Here is a 17,516-nt window from a genome sequence, read left to right on the forward strand (position 1 = left end):
AAGAGCTTTCCAGAGAATTAAAAGCTGAAGGAGTTCATCACCACCAAACCAGTATTACATGAAATGTTGAAGGTTTTTCCTTTATGAAGAAGAAACAAAAAACAAAAAAGATTAAAAATATGAACAATAAAATGGGAATAAATAGGTATCTATACCAACAATTGAATCCAAGAAACAAAATAAACAAACAAGCAGAACATAAACAGACTCATAGATACAGAGAACTTTGTATTAGATGCCAGATGAGAGCAGGGGCCAGGGAATGGGTGAAAAGGATGAAAAGATTAAAACGAACAAATTGATAGTTACAAAATAGTCACGGGTATGGAAAGTACAGGATAGGAAATTTAGTCAATAATATTCAAATACTTATGTATTATGTCAGATGGATATAAAATTTATTAGAATGATCACTTAGTAAGTTATATAATGTCTAATCACTGGGTGTACACCTGAAACTAATATAATAGCTATAATAGTGTGTGTCAATTATAATTAAAAAATTAAAATTTAAAAATATACTTTGAAAAAAATCCAGAGAATACTCTGAATGTGTTTCATGTTTGACGCTAAGAAAATAGGAGGAATATGTATGCTCTTATGAATGACATCTAAAAATATTAGTTGTTTTAATGCTAATTTTTAATCTTTTCACAAATTTTCAAAAGAACAGTAAGAATATATTATTTTACAAAGCATGCTCAACTTCAATGTAGCCACTTATCAATATTGGAATGCCAATACTGCAATATGTTCTCACAATATAAGTTTGATACCTAGTATTTGGATTACCAAACAATTAGGGGGGAAAGCATGAAGACCTCCACATGAGCTAAAATAAGATTAATTAAATTGTTCTGTAGTAGTCATACTTCATCATAAAGTATTACTTTATTTTACTTATTTTATTTTATTTTAAAGTACATGGAAGTTTTTAGAAGACAGGTGAACTTGTTTCGACCCAAGTTTTTATGACCTCTCATGAAATGCTAACTCTGATGAGAATGTATGATTATGCATAATTTACATGCTGGAGGTTCCATCTAAAGGCAATGGCAGCAACATTAATGAGCATTGTCAAAAGCCACACAGGTCAAAGTTGCTGACCTTAAGTAACTTACGACTGAGTAGAATTGACAATATATGGCTGTGGTAGGAAAAGCATATCTTAAAGTAGACCCATAGAGCTTGATAAGTGCTAAAATTTTTAAACTGTGACAATAATTTACTTATTTGGGCATTAAAGATGAATGTCTCAAAGCTTACTTTCACAGTCCTGTAACTTTGCTATGCTACATACATTAACTAGAACGGACTATCACCTGCAGAAAGGAACACGATCAAAGATAATTAGGAGTGTGCCCAGCTCAGCAGTAGAATGGGGAAAAAATGGACTGCTTCAGAGATATATCATCTAAACTCTTTCAAAAGCAATTTTCTAGGGAATTGGAATATGAGAAACTATAGAACCAAGAGAGAAGTCCATAAAATGAGCAATTTTCAGTTTATCAAAGATCTTTGTTGCGAAGAAGTATTTGAAAGTTGGTTGCTTGGCACTCTTTTGGTTTCAAAATGGCTGGGGAAGCCCACAAAAGCTTAAGTACGCCACAGTGTTGCCATATTAGTAAAGTTTCAAGCAATACTCATCCACCATACACAGGGGTTTCATTGAGCAATAGTCTTCTAGATTGCAGAATTACAGAAAAAAATCTGTCTACGTATAGGTAACGTCCCACAACAACAAAAGGGGGCCTTTGACCCCTGGGGCAGTGATGACAGTGAAAAACGTTGTATAGCGGCATGCCTTTCAGATAGTAGCAAAGAGGGCTCACATTTTAGTGACCAGATAAGAAAAAAAATGCAGACTCAGGTGCCAGAAGTCCAATAACTATATTTAGAAATGTTAAAATATTTCACATTAACTATTTAAAAGAGGGCATCACTCAAGTCAGTCTCACTGGGTCTGACCTTCCCAGGTTTCTGACATCATATATATCATCTGGCGACCCATGGGCATCAAACAAAAATAGCTTTTGTAGCATAGTAGAGAGAACCTGGGTCTAAACCAGGGGTGGGCAAACTTTTTGACTCGAGGGCCACAATGGGTTCTTAAACTGGACCGGAGGGCCGGAACAAAAGCATGGATGGAGTGTTTGTGTGAACTAATATAAATTCAAAGTAAACATCATTACATAAAAGGGTATGGTCTTTTTTTTTTTTTTTTAGTTTTATTCATTTCAAACGGGCCGGATCCGGCCCGCGGGCCGTAGTTTGCCCACGGCTGGTCTAAACAATCATATTTACAATTTAAAAAACAAACAAATGTCAAAAATGTTTACTTTGCAAGTGGAATATACCTATTGTGTGTCCGTAAATGTTTACTGAAAGCTGCATGGTTTATGTCTCTGCTTATAATAATGCTGTGCAATGGTTAATTGTTTGTGTCAACCTGACTGGGCCAAGAGATGCCTACATAGTTGATAAAACCCTGATCTGATCTCTTCTTCAAATCTTCATAGAAATAATTTCCAAAATCTTCCTCCATAAACTTCATAACACATCCTGTTCAGATACAGCGTTTATGGAATTTGATCATGCCAGCCATTTTGCAGAAGAAAATAATTACAGAGCAGTCACTGACCTGACTTTACTATGGAGAGAAAAGCAAATGAGGTAGTAGAAGGAAACATGCACCTACTCTCAAGCTCTAGGTAGTAATTTCAAACAATAATCTGAGAAGCTGACAGTTAAGAATTGATGACGGATACACCCACATTAACGTCAAACACATTTCCTGTAATGACACCTTTTAGGCACCTGTTTTATCCACTGTGTGCTGCCATATGGTACAGGTTTCTGACATCACTTTTCTCTCATGTCAAGGAAACGGCCCTGTTGGGAACGTCACATGGCTCCTTTCTCAGCCATATGGGTGGGAAAGGCCAGACCATAAAACATACTGCTCCAGGTGGCCTCTGAGAGTCTCCATAAGAGTGTCACACTCACAAAAATACAACTGAGGTGAGAATACATGGTGTAACGCAGGTGGATGGTGGCGGTTACAGGAACATCAGCACAGGCGCGTTATGTTGGAATTTCACCATCACAATGGGCAGCAAACCAAATGCATCATTACCACTAACTTGCAGGATGAGGGTGCTGCCTAATGAAATCAGTCTGTATCTTTTCCAAGTAGTAAGAGACTGGTGTGGGCAGCACAAGTAACAGATGTAGCTAAACATGGTGCTACGTAAACATCAATTGCATCTCAATATATGGTAGGCCCACTCCAATTATATAGGGTAGAATCATGCGTTAGGGGTTGTCAGACCTTGGGGACCAAGTGGATAAGGAGTCGCAGGGACCTCTTTTGTAAGATGCCCAAGTTTCTCTAGTAAGCCATTTTGACAGAGTGTTGTCTTTCGTTCTTTCAAAGGTATATGAGCTAACGCTTGAGTGGCAGCCAATTGAAGAGCTGAAGATACTGAAATATGTACTCTCCTGACTTAGTATTGGCTCAGGAACTGAGGTGAGTCAGAACGTGCAGAGTGGGGCAATGATGGCAGGAATTAAGAAGCAGGGTGCGGTGGAGGGGAGGATATTTCCTTTCAACATTGAGAGACAACTCCTGTGATACTAATACTCTACCATGAAGGCTAAATAACCTGAATCCCTTCATTTTTCCTTCTGAACTATTTCCAAACTCCTTTTAAGTTTGATTGTACATTTCACAAGATACTTCGCTAGGAAAAAGATGAAACTGTCACATTCCTCTGTTTAAATATATCAGATCAATACTGACAAGAGTGAATTACTACATATCATACTCATATTTATGCATTCCAATATTCACTGCTTAAACAACATGACATTGATGATTCATCTTTTGTCTGTGGTTTATTACTGTTCAAACCTTTATCCCTAGGACTTTCTTGCAAATTATCATTGCACATAATGTAGTTTATACATGAATCTGTAGTTTAATCCTGCCGAAAACATTGTTCCCCCTACAACCTGAATGTAATAGAAGAAAATAACTCAAAATATCAGGAACTTCCAGAAATGTTCAATGATCTTATTCCTTAGGCTTATAAATGAAGTCTATAAAATTTACTATGGTTTCCTGTACTGTCTTTGTCACATACATTTGTTCAATCCAGACGATCTATTTCTGACTTCCTGCTACTATGTTGGGTTAAGTTATATCCTATGAAACGCTGCCCTTATAGCACTAATCATGCTTTCTAGTCATCAGTCCCCCCATGAAGTCGGCGTCCAGTACTCACTTTCGAAACAATTGTGGCTACACAGCAGCTAACCATCCATCAGCATAATTCTCATGCCTCTGGGATAACAGTTCTCTATCACTTTTCCTTTGTTTGGGGTCACGGAAAGCACATAGCCATTGCAGGTGATGCTTGACCCAAATCTAAATTTCAGATTACCTCTTAATTAAATATAAAGTAAGACCATATGGGCTACAGAAGTGTATTTCTATTTATAAATATTTAAGTACCATTCTCCTAAGGGCACTTTAAACCTTTCATTGGTAGAATGGCAATTAATCAACATTTCAAAATCAAATTAAATTTTATGATAACTAAAAATAAAAGAAACATAAACTTTATATGTCTTTAAATATAATTATCTCTTTAGTTTTGCTGTTCTCTTAAAAGAAAATCAAGCCGCCCTGACCAGTTTAGCCAGTGGCTAGAGCGTCGGCCTATGGACTGAAGAGTCCCAGGTTCGATTCCGGTCAAGGGCATGTATATACCTTGGTTGCGGGCACATCCCCAGTGGGGGGGGGGGGGGTGGTGCGGGAGGCAGCTGATCGATGTTTCTCTCTCATGGATGTTTCTAACTCTCTATCCCTCTCCCTTCCTCTCTGTAAAAAAATCAATAAAATATATTTTAAAAAAAGAAAATCAAGCCATTGCTCATATCTTAAGTCAAACTCCTCAAAACTTCTGCCTGCCAATACAAGGATCATCAGTAGTGAAGGAGTTAAAAAAGTATATATAAAGACAATCTTGGACTAGCCAAACAAGCATCAATAATTCATGACCAATGCTCCTCTGTATGGTGTAGTCTGTGAAATGTTACAAAACACTGTCTCCTACTTGTGAAATACTTCAAGAGAACCAATATGTGTGAAGGACAGGTCCCTGAGGATGACTCCGTGGTTGTAGTTCCAAACACAACCCTCTTTTAGGAGAAAATACTTCCAGGGGGGTCTCTGCAGGTTTCCTAATGGTTCTGAGGCTTCATCTAATGCTTTCCTCTAATTGGCCCTGCATTTATGATGCTCAGTCCATGGTGTGGCTGCCACGTTCAGTTCTTTAACAATTACATACTCCAACGCCAGGGCAGAGTTTCCCATTAGAGAGCAAAAAGAATCTGAGGTTTAAACTTTTATGGGGAGAGAGGATACTTGTGAGTAGAGGTCCCGATGGTATTAGAGGATTACATCTGGACGGTAAAAGCATTGTCAGAAGTGGTTCGTCGATTGAAGAAAATAGAGCATGTAAAAGTTGCAGAATATTTGGTCTGAAGAATGCTTGATTTCATTCTTTTGTTTCAGGGTAAATTGGGGTGCTTCCTGGGGGACTCTAAAATTAGATATCAATCAGGAGGAAAGCTATCTTCTAACAGAAACGGACAGAAAAAAAGAGCTGTTTCAAGACTTACATTATCTCTTTTTATTACTCAAATCACCTGGATCATAATTTTAGAATTACATTTTATGAGAAACCGCTTGCTTAAATAATTACTCTTTCCAACTGGTTTGGCATGAGGCCAGAGGAAAAAAAACTCTTTTATTCTAGTCATAAGATAACAGACAAAATTTTGTTATCCACACTTCTCCACTTCTGAGGGCTTAAGTCATAACATATGATTTCAATATACTGCTTAATTTCTCCCCATTTCAGTTTTCTCACCTATAAGTAGGAATATGTACATTAATATCTGCTTCATGGAGATGTTATAAGAATGAAACAAGGGAACCAAGGTGCCATAGGATTTCATCGCACATTTTAACAATGATTACATTTTAAAATTCAGAAAATACATTTTATGAGCCAAATATCTTTTCATGTGTTCGCAAGTAAATCACCTTCTCACAGCTTCCTTCAAGATCAAATATTTAGTATTTCAATGTGGGTACAATGGAAAATTGAAGCTTGGAAGCCTGAAAGAACCAACTGTGATATAAGAAGGTGTTTTGATCTTTTCACCATTGATTATTTGACATCCCTGTGGAAGAAGCTCATTAGGACCAATAACGTAGACAGGTGGAGGAGCTGGGCATTGGAGGAAATGCTCTCTCCTTCATGGGAATCAATCAACACCCATTAGCCAGAAATGACTTTGCTCATAGCGAGGGATTCTAGAGCCTCATAAGTCACCTAGAAGTGACACCGATGAACCACTATCATTTCTGGACCATTTAGTCACAAGCCAGTTATCAACTACTCTGTTTAGGGAGATCCTATAGCTACTGTATAAAAGGAGTTAATGTTGGAATTTTGAATATAAAAACCAGTGACACGCCAGTAAATGTTTAATAACTGGCTCTGAGGGGTGTTAGGAGGGCCTGATTAGCAGTGTTTGTGTATTTTCATGATGTAAATACTTCCACGACAATCGAGTCTTAGCTACCAATGTGATGTAACCAGACGCAGAGTTGGAAAGAGATGCTCAATAAGCACCCTGTTATATAGAATTTCTACCATATAGCTGCAATGCTTATAAAATAACCCCTGCAGCACAGTTGAAGTACAGTGCAATGAAGTAAAAGTAATTAGGAAGGGTTGAGTTTGGGATACTTATTACCTTTGTCTTCAGTATAATTTAAAATTTATATAATTAATTTTTAACACAGGCTTGTAGAATTTATGTAACAGTGAAGTCTCCCCAGATGGTAGGTGCTGACTCAAGCACATTGTTGCCTCCATCTGTTACTCAGCACCCAGATAAAAGACAGAGGTGTAGAAAATAAGATAGGAATAGAGGCACAAAAATTTTATTTAAATATTTGCTAACAGTAACAATTTCCATCCTCAGGGATATTTATGAATCAACAGGAGAGTCTTTGGTATTGGAGATTCATGCAGTTCTGCCATAGCACCAAAGAGGAGTCTAGATAATTTCTTGAGGACCCCTCAAATCTCAGCTATGTCACCTTTCATAAACTGTAATTTGAAAGTGCTCCCTCATCAAGGATTTCTATTTTAAATACAAATTGAGAAAGAAATGTCATCAACGAGAATTTTATATTTCCCATTACCATCATTATGATCTGTTACAACTAGTTACCAGTACAGGAAACATAACTGGAGGGTAGAGCATTCCTCTTTGTACCTTAATTAACTGATTTATCCAGTCACCTCTACAGCCTGGGGCTTCCCACACGCAAACATTTATTATACTACATATTAATCAATACCAAAGTATAGCCATGTTTCTAATTACCAGAATAGGGAGAAACTGTCAGAAATATATTTACAACTTATCATCACATCCACTGAGCTCATATCTCTTACGAGAATGGGATAGCTAAAATTCTATTCCAATGCCCTTGTTAACAAAGGAACTGGGCATCTGCATGAAACCATTCATAATGCAAGTACCTGCAGAGAGAGTGGAGAAAAAAATTCAAACATTTAATTCTACTTAGTAATTCAAGAATACAATTAATCAGAAAAACCATTCTAAAGAGTGGTTCTCTATGCACAAAAGACCAAAAAAATTGAAAAAAAAAGAGCATGATCTTGCCCCTGCTTCTCTTAAAATGGACCATCTAATTCGTTATGAAGAGCCCTTGTCAGTACCTCCAACCCCTACTGTCCATGAGCCTTTACCCATATTTCCCTTCTCCAATAGACAGTTTCTCCTCCAAATCAAGGAACTGGTGATTTTCTTAGCAAGTCAGAGAGAACAGTGAACAACTAGCTCAAATGTTTCATCTTCCCAAGCTTCTGTCATTGAGTACGACTCAATGCTTTCACCAGAATTTTAAAATATATGTTCTCCAGTACTTTACCTAGGTCTAGGCCAGTGGTCGGCAAACTCATTAGTCAACAGAGCCAAATATCAACAGTACTTCTTCAAAATAGACTCGCCCAGGCCGAAAACTGACTTCTGCGCATGGGCCACGAAGTTTCAATCGCACTGTACATGCGCACCCACACGTGGTATTTTGTGGAAGAGCCACACTCAAGGGGCCAAACAGCCACATGTGGCTCACGAGCTGCAGTTTGCCAACCACTGGTTTAGGCCAAAGTAAGAATGTTCTTTTAAGAGTATTTAGGGCTACCTCCCATTTTATTTTAGTATCTTTGCAAGATATATCAAAAATGTAAATTGGACACAGTGCTATGTGTCATTGGCTTGCACTTCCATTTAATTGGCATTTTGAATATTAATCCTTGATAAAATGTTATCTTTTAGTCTAATGTTATATTCTGTTGTAAACTCGTGACAATTTACACATTAAAACCAATTAGTATTGATTGGGTTAAAAGCATGAATTTTTTATGCACCTCAGAAAGCATGTCCACTTCAACATTACCAAGTATTTGCCAAATAGTCTCCATAAAACTAACATTCAAAACTTTGAGTCCTGTTTTCAGACTTGTTCTCATCTACCTTTACACTCTCTCTTGAGGTGACCTCATCTAGGGCTTTAAATGCTAATATTGCTCATGATTCCCGATTCTGAGTATTCAATCAAATCTTGTCCTCTGAGTTCCAAGTTCATATACCTGACAGCTACTTGACCTCATGTATCAGAATCTTAAAGTGTCTGAAACAGAACCTTGCCCAACATGGTTTGGCTTAGTGGATAGAGTGTAGGCCTGCGGGCTGAAGGGTCCCAGGTTTGATTCTGGTCCAGGCACATGCCTGGGTTGCGGGCTCAATCCCAAGTGGGGGTCGTGCAGGAGGCAGCCAATCAATGATTCTCTCTCATCATTGATGTTTGTATTTCTCTCTACCTCTCCCTTCCTCTCTGAAATCAATAAAAATATATTTAAAAATAATAATAATAAAACTGAACCTTTTTATCTCCAAACGAACACTTCTGCTGCACCTCCACACCCACAGCACCCGACTTTCCCACTTTCAGAATAAAGTACCACAACTGAATTCTGTTATGCAAGATGTGTAGGTCAACCCCTCAGCCAGTCCCAGGCTTTCTGCTCCTAAATCATGTCTCACCTTCACCCTTTCCCCTATCTGCTGCTATGTATGTGTCTGACTCATATTATCTCTCATTCAGAATAACAGAAGAGCATCCTGTCTCCCATTTCCTCTCGTTTCCCTCTCATCTATTCTCTACTCAGCAAGGAGAGTATCTTGAAACACAGAAGATACCATGCCTCTTTAAATGTTCCAGTGGGTTCAGATTGCTCTTTGTATGAAATCCAGTGCCACTGCACATGTCCAATACCATCTCACTGAATTCTCTCTCTCTCTCTCTCTCTCTCTCTCTCTCTCTCTCTCTCTCTCTCTCTCTCTCTCTCCACCCTGGGCAGCCCAGACTCCTGTCACTTCTAGAACATCCCAAGCTCTTTTAAAGCTGGAAGTTTTGCACATTTTATTTCTCTTGCTTGGAATGGTTCCCCTCTCTTTGCATGCTGACTCCTGGTCATTCTTTCAGACTCAGCTTCTAATTTCTAGGAAGGCTTCCTGGCCACCCTATCTAAGAAGATCCCTCCCAACTTCTTTGAGTGTTTGATGATTTCATCTCCTTAGTAATACTTAGCAACAGTTGTAATTAGATAATTTTTGTTTACGCAATTATCGACAGCCCTTCTGCCTTCAGCTATAAACTGCCTAAGAGCAGGTCTGCAACTGAGTAGCTCACACCTGTACCCCCAGTGCTCAGGGCCTCTATGAATATTTATTGAATGTTGTTCGTTATTTCAAGTACAGAAAGCACAGAACACAGTAAAGACAATGAAGACTCAAATATGAACCCCGATTCCATAATTTCCCAGCTGTGTGATCTTGGGCATGTTACTAAAACACTCTTTGCCTCAATTTCTGAATCTCTAAGATGAATGGTTCTGAGAACTACATGATTTCATAGATATAAAGTACCTCGTACAATGACTGGCATGTAAAATCACTCAAAGTTTAGCTATTCATTTATGCATTAATTTATTCTCCTAATATGCATTAAGTGCTTACCCTTTGAAGGGTATGAGGAAGATTCCATGAGCAAATCAGAGACTTTGCCCTTTGGGACTTAAAATCCAGTAAAAGAAATCAATAGCACAAACAAAGAAATAAACACATAAAAATATGTGATTAGTCTACTGTGAAATAAAAAATCCAAATCTGTATTAGTTCACCAAGGCTATCATCACAATGTACCACAAAGTGAGTAGCTTAAACCATGGAAATTTATTGTCTCATGGTTCTGGGGGGCCAGAAGTCTAATACCAAGGCGTTGGCAGGGTTGGTTCCTTCGAGGGCTGTGAGAATCGGTTCCACGTCTCTCACCTACCTTCTAGTGGTTGGCTGGCAATCTTTGGTTCTCCTTGGCTTATAGAAGCACCACCCTGATCTCTGCCTTCGTCTTCTTATGGTGCCCTTCCTGTGTACATACCTATGTATCTAAATTTCCCCTTTATATAAAAACACCCATCATACTGGACTAGGACCCACCCTACTCTAGTATAAGCTCATCTTAACCTCCTAACCAATTACATCTGCTAGGACCCTTTTTTCTAAATAAGGCCAGATTTTAGTTCCTAGGGGTTAGGACTTCAACATAAGAAAGTCATAACCCCTAGTAAGAACTTCCGGGTGAAGGGGACACAATTCAATCTGCAACAAGGCCATAAGAATATAATAATTCCTAGGCAAATTCAATACTCTGAATGTACACTTAAGTAAAAAGACAGCTGTAAATGGATCTGTATTTGTAGAATATTATAAGGATTTCAACACCAGTCACATCATAACTAAAGTTTCATTATTATCCATAATTTTAATTTCCCTAACTTTTTCTGAGTCTTATGAGATGAACCAAAACATTTAAATATACTAGAAAAATATGGAAATTAAATTAAGAATTATATTGCGTAGGAGAAAAGAGATATTAAAATTCAAAACATGTTAAAGCAAAAGTATCAATACACATATCTAAACAGTAAAAGAAATGTATTTAGGTATCCACTGCCAGCTATCTGTGACAGGTGAATGGTACATTTCATAAAACTTAGTTTAAAAACATGTTACCACAACTACACCACCATCATTCACACACCTGTCAACTCTTTATCTCAGCATTATAGTGCCACAGGTGGTCACAAGATGGTTTGAATATGGTATAGCCAGTGGTTCTCAACCTTCTGGCCCTTTAAATACAGTTCCTCATGTTGTGACCCAACCATAAAATTATTTTTGTTGCTACTTCATAACTGTAATGTTGCTACTGTTACGAATCGTCATGTAAATATCTGATATGCAGGATGGTCTTAGGCGACCCCTGTGAAAGGGTCGTTCGACCGCCAAAGGGGTCGCGACCCACAGGTTGAGAACCTCTGGTTATAGACAGAAAGATAAGTCGCTGTGATTTTCACTGTGAGAAAAAAAACAATGACTAGTTTTCTTTAATTTGAGAGGATGTGCTCTCAAATAAAACTTACAGCTCATCCATGTGTTAAAAGCAGCTTGTTTTCCACAAATCTTTTAAAGGTTTCTGTTTCTGTAGAATTAGTTCTAATAGGAGTGTGGCTGTCACCTTTCCATGACGTGATGCAAGATGAGATAGAGCTCCTCGGGAAAACAACACCCAGGGACAAAATGTGGTTGAATGCTTCTTAGAGTCTGACCTGTGTGGCGTCAAGAAGATGTCTAAACTCTATGGGAATAATCTCTAACAACCTTAGTTCAGCACATCACTGAGACCACTGTAAAAAGTGACTTTGGCCAGCACCGGTTTTGCTCAGTGGATAGAGCGTCGACCTGCGGACTGAAGGGTCCGGCTTCGATTCTGGTCAAGGGCATGTACCTGGGTTGTGGGCACATCCCCAGTGGGGGGTGTGCAGGAGGCAGCTGATCGATGTTTCTCTCTCATCAATGTTTCTAACTCTCTATTCCTCTCCCTTCCTCTCTGTAAAAAAACAATAAAATATATTTTAAAAAAATGACTTCTGGAAGGACATTGGGGTACATTTCAGACTTTAAAAACATGCAATTGAGACTCATTTCAATGTGGCAACTAAAGCTAATTTACTAAAAAGCGTATGGTCAGGTATTTCTTTTTATTTCCATATCACACATATATAATAAAATTACACATTATTCAAAAACAAAAGTATCCTTACAAAAATCTATTCAAAAGTTCTTGGATGACTTAATGAATCTGTTACACCGTGAGGAATTGTGAAGGATTTCCTTTGCACAGTTCTCTATGGGCGTGCATTCATGCTTTTCACTTTCTCTTTAAATTCATCTAGCAGAATTAAATCCGTGAATGCAAAATCTGAGGAAAACACACTAATTTGCCCAGAGATAGAAGCATGGAGAAAAGGTAGTGATGGGAGGTGGCCAGAGCAGTGAATTGGAGAACGCGGGAAGATGACTGAAATTTCAAACCGAAGCTCATCCAAATACACTAGCCCAAAAGGATAACTTCTCTCCAATGATATTTGCCAATATGATGCTTCACCCTGGAGGGTTGTTTGGGTGAAATGTGAATGAGATCACAAGAACTTTTCCTTTGTTTCTTTAACTTTGAGAAGAGGTGGATGTGCCCTCTTTCAATGACCTGCACTGTCACTCCTCGTCATTAGCATGAACTCTCTTCCGCAAAAGTGTTCTGTGAGAACCATTCCTCTCTCAACACCCACACTTATTTAGTCCTTCATCACCTCCTTCTTCCATCAGTTCGTGGGAGCAGAAAAAAAACATGAAAGGTGGGGGAAAGACAGCTGACTCCAATGGAAAGAACACTAGATCTGCCAGCCCCACCCCGTGGTAAGCCAGAGCAGGCTCTACTGCAGTGGTTCTCAACCTTGGCTGCACAGTAGAATCACCTGGGAATCTTTTAAAAATCCTGATTTCTGGGCCTCATCCTCCGGAAATTCTGTTTCTTTGTTACTCATGTTGTGGCCCCACCCCATAACAAAGAAACAGAATTTCCGGAGGATGAGGCCCAGAAATCAGGATCTTAAAAAGATTCCCAGGTGATTCTAATGTGCAGCCAAGGTTGAGAACCACTGCTCTACTGGCTCCAGGAGTCAGTTAAAATTTTAGGAATTTGTAAGCCAGTTCATAAACACATCCATTATTTAAAAAGAAATACTATAAACTTAAACTTAAGTAAATCATATTAAAAAAGATGTACTAAATATTTAAGATATATCCCTTCCTAATTATTTTACTGTGTTTTACTTGATGCTTTTAAGGTTACTTATGCCTGTTTTATCTGTGTGATGAAAATACTAGGCAGTGGTGTAATGGTGTACTTTGACTTGGCACGGTGGGAGTATTTATACCAAAGAAATTGGCAAATGTTAAAAATCAGGGTGTAACATAGTTTTGTCGATTGTCAAGAATTAAAGAAAGCAATGGAGAATTTCTCTCTAATAATGCATATTAAACCTAAAATGTGTCATGCCATTATTGGCAATAGCATACAAAAAAATAACTAAATAATTTTCCAGTATTTAAAACTTACTCAATTCAGCAAAGAATCTGCTCAGGTATTGGAAAAGGTCATCAAAAGGACATGACCTCCAGGTGACCCTGGAGCAGCACCAGGACAATCAGAGGCTCCTCACCCTGTCCTGTCCTTGGAATATCCATTCTGCCCACTGTGCTCACAGTAGGAGCCATTTCAAGGACAAAGCCTTGAGAGAACAATGTGTTGTTGAGACCATCTGGAAGGTATATGTGACTGAACCCCATTAAGGCCTCTATGTAAACTTTAAAGATTCCAGTAGGGGTAGGGCTTCAGAAATCAGTTCATCTTACAGCTGCTTCTATGTAAGTCCCCTTGCTTACTGAACCTGCTACCTGCCATCTGAGTGGTCCGCCTCTCTCTCATCTCCCCTTGCCCTCCATGAAGGGGGGCAGTTTCCAATTTCAGCAGGGAAAGTTTCCAAGGTTGCAACCCATCATCATGTCATTGATAGAGTGAAGTTCCAATGCTAGCTTCCTTTTTTTAACATCCCTGTTACTCTTCATAGTAAATAAACATATTAATCAGCATTCATGTCAGAACTACAGAACCAAGGAGTTCATCAAATTCAGCAAAAGGATTCTTTCAGAATTAACTGGCTACATAGGATTTACAGTTAAGAATATTACATATTTTATTATTATTTGTCCATATGAGTGCTACGTATCATATATATGATATGTTATATAATAATGTAATATATGCATACATGCTTTGTTTGATATCCAATTATTAAGTGTTTACTATCCCCTTACTGTCTCTACCATACAAAAACTACTGATTTGGAAAAGTTTTTACCTCTGAGTATCACCTGCCTCATCTGCCAGCTATGGAATGGGGGCCTTCATCAGAGGATAATTTTAGGAGTAAAATATAATCGTGTTTATACAAAAACTTTATATGGGTTGCAAATGTTAATTACGATCATAAATTCAGCCACTTTGTTCCATTCCACATCCTAATATGAGTTCTCCTAAGGACTTGCAGGGTTTGCAAAGATGAATAATGGTTGATCCTTAGCCTCAGGTTATTTACATCCTAATGATGAGAGACACGTGTATATAATAAAATAATGTAAGGGAATGAAGTGTATTCTGACAGAGGGAAAAGCAAAGTGCTATGCGATTTCAGAGAAAGGAGTGATTGATTTTGCCTGGAGCACCACAGAAGATTTCATAGAGAAAGTGGAATTTTGAGACAAGCTTTAAAGAGTAAGATGTGTTTGTAGCAACTAAGAAGGTATATGTGGAAACTGGGCGCATTTCAAGCTAAGAGATGGAACCCCAAACACATTATCATCACACATATTACAACACCAACTAAGGAAATCATAATTAGATTGATAAAACCACTGCATTAAAAACTCTTACCCTCCAATGATATAAAATGGCAAAAATTATATTATTGTAGATTATACAATCCAATGTGTCTATCTACAATCTTGCATAGTCAAAGGTTGACTAAATATTTATTCAGTTTTTTCCACTTATAAGCCATGTCCATTTCTTATAACCAAAGTATAAATTATCCTCTGGCCTTTTCTTTTGAAAGAAAAAAACATTCCTGTTCAAGTGAGACTTAAAATTATTTTTCAAGAAAACTCTATAGAATATGTCCTATTGAACAGGACAGAAGGAACTGTGCCTTAGATTTAAAGAAAAGTAGCCACAGATTTCAAATCTATAAATACATAAATTGTGCACATGTTAAGTAAACTGTGAAGAGCACATCTAATTTGAGGCTTTTATGGGAGAGCAGAACACTGAGGCCGGGGTAAGTGAAACCTTTTACAACATCCATGGGATCAAGGACTAACTATTAAAGGAAGAAGATAATTTTATGTCTAGGTTTATGTCTTGCATTACTTATTAACGATCCCTGAAAAGTGTTTCCCCTCTTGCTCTTAAAAAAAAAAAATGCTTGTGACTTTAAAAAGCAAACGACACTTTGAAGAAAGCTTAGCGGAGCATCTACAGAGTCTGTCTTAAGGGTAAGGAAAGGGAGATGTCTATTAATCTCTCACACAGGAAAGTCTGACACAGAAGGTCTGTGGCCTTGACCTCCAGTGACAACGGAATAGACCACAGGGCCGGCCTGGGTCCCACCAGGACACATGTTAAGAAAAGCATTCGCTCCACAATGAAAGCACTTTTTCCTCTCCTCTCGCCACCGCGCCACCCGAGCCTTTCACTCTGCTCTCTCCCTAGTGACAGCTGTCAGTCTGTCGCTTTCTAAACGTGCAGCATTTCAGCAAAATCGAAGGCGAAATAGGAAGGGCAGGGGCTGAAATACTTTCTTTTAAACACACCCAGCCAGCCCTCCTTCCCGGAGACCGGAGAGTCCTCAGGCACCACTTTCCCACCGGAGGGAGGTCAGAACCACCTCGCTCTGGGCCAGGAGTTGGAGCTGCGGAACGCGGACATTCCCAGGCACCTCCCCAGGAAACAGCGGCACGGCGAATAACCCCCAAAGAAAGAGCCCCGAGCCCCGAGAAACTTCAGCAGGGATGCGGCGGGCGCTCACGCCAGCGGTGCCACCCGGGAGCGGGAAACCGTTCACCCCCCACCCCCTCCCCACCCCGCGCCTCCGGATCTCGTGGCGACACCCGGCGGGGGCGCGGTGAACCCCGGCGCACGGGACCTAAAGGACCACCGAGCCCTCCCTCGGGGCGGGCGCGACACCGTGAGTGCCCGCGGCGGCAGGGCAGTGCCAGGCAGAGTGGCGGGCAGGGTGCGGGCCGGCGGGAGCGCCCGGAGCGGCCGGGCAGGGTGGGGGCGCGGGGCACTCACCAGCTGCAGCGCGCAGAGGCAGATGAGCGAGCAGCGCCCGGTGCAGCAGCCCATGGTGCCCGCGGCGTCCGAGCGGCGCGCGCCCCGAGATCCGCGGCTTCCGGCGCCGCCGCCTTCCGACTCCCGAGCCGCCCCCGCCGCCGGGGCTCGCGGGCCGGCCGGGCGCAGGCTCCCTCCCCGCGGCCGCCGCGCGCCGCCTTTGTTAGTTTCCCGGCGGGGCGGGCAGAGGTCGGGACGGCGTGCGCGACCCGAGCGTCTGGCGGGGGTCCCTGCGTCCCTCGGTGCCGGTCCGCTTCTTGGGGAGGGGGAGCCTGGCGGGGCGGGAGGGAGGCACAGATGGTGAGTGGGTGGAAGTCTGTGCAGGGGAGGGGAGTGGAGGAGGTGGGCGTCTGGAAAGTGGAGTGGGCTGTCTGCGCTGGGGAGTGCGTGTGTGTGTGTGCGTGTGTGTGTGTGTGTGTGTGTGTGTGTGTGTGTGTGTGTGTGTGTGTGTGTGTGTGAATGAATGAATGAAAGGGAGTGCCACCGAAGAGGATCGGCCTGTCTGGGTAGGAGTCTTGGGAGAGAGAGAGAGAGAGAGAGAGAGAGAGAGAGAGAGAGAGAGAGAGAGAGAGAGAGAGAGAGAGAGAGAATGAATATGAATGAGAATGAAGGGATTAAGAAAAAACAACTCGGAGACACAGACAAACGGGATGGTGATTACCGGAGGGGACGAGAGTGGAGGGAGGTAGAAGAGGGTAAAGGGGGGTGGGGGATAAATGGTGATGGAAGGAGACTTGTGGTGAACACAATACAATTTACAGATGATGTATTGTAGAATTGTACACCTGAAGCCTACATCATTTTATTAACCAATGTCACCCCAATAAACTCAACAATAGAAAATGACTATGAATGAGTCAAGTAGGGTGCCCGGTGGTGACCCCCGGCCGCCGACGTAACTGGGGGGACCCGAGCAGGGCTTTCCCGCGGGGGTGTTTCTGGGTGTTGGGAGGGTGGTCGGAGGAACGTGCAAAGGAGGGGACGGGGCT

At 40.6% G+C, this 17,516-nt stretch overlaps 1 protein-coding gene across 3 annotated transcripts in view; it reads right to left on the reverse strand.

The window, feature by feature from the left end:
- Positions 1–16,846, reverse strand: part of NKAIN3 (sodium/potassium transporting ATPase interacting 3) — a 422,524-nt gene extending 405,678 nt beyond the window's left edge. For all 3 annotated transcript variants that reach the window (XM_059673089.1, XM_059673090.1, XM_059673088.1), the window contains exon 1: positions 16,489–16,846. In XM_059673089.1, coding sequence (XP_059529072.1) covers positions 16,489–16,542 — 54 coding nt within the window. In that variant the 5' untranslated portion in view covers positions 16,543–16,846. The remainder of the gene's footprint in view (positions 1–16,488) is intronic.
- Positions 16,847–17,516: the final 670 nt, after the last annotated feature.

Source organism: Myotis daubentonii, chromosome 17 (genome assembly GCF_963259705.1).
Source record: "Myotis daubentonii chromosome 17, mMyoDau2.1, whole genome shotgun sequence".
Taxonomy (NCBI): Eukaryota; Metazoa; Chordata; class Mammalia; order Chiroptera; family Vespertilionidae; genus Myotis; species Myotis daubentonii.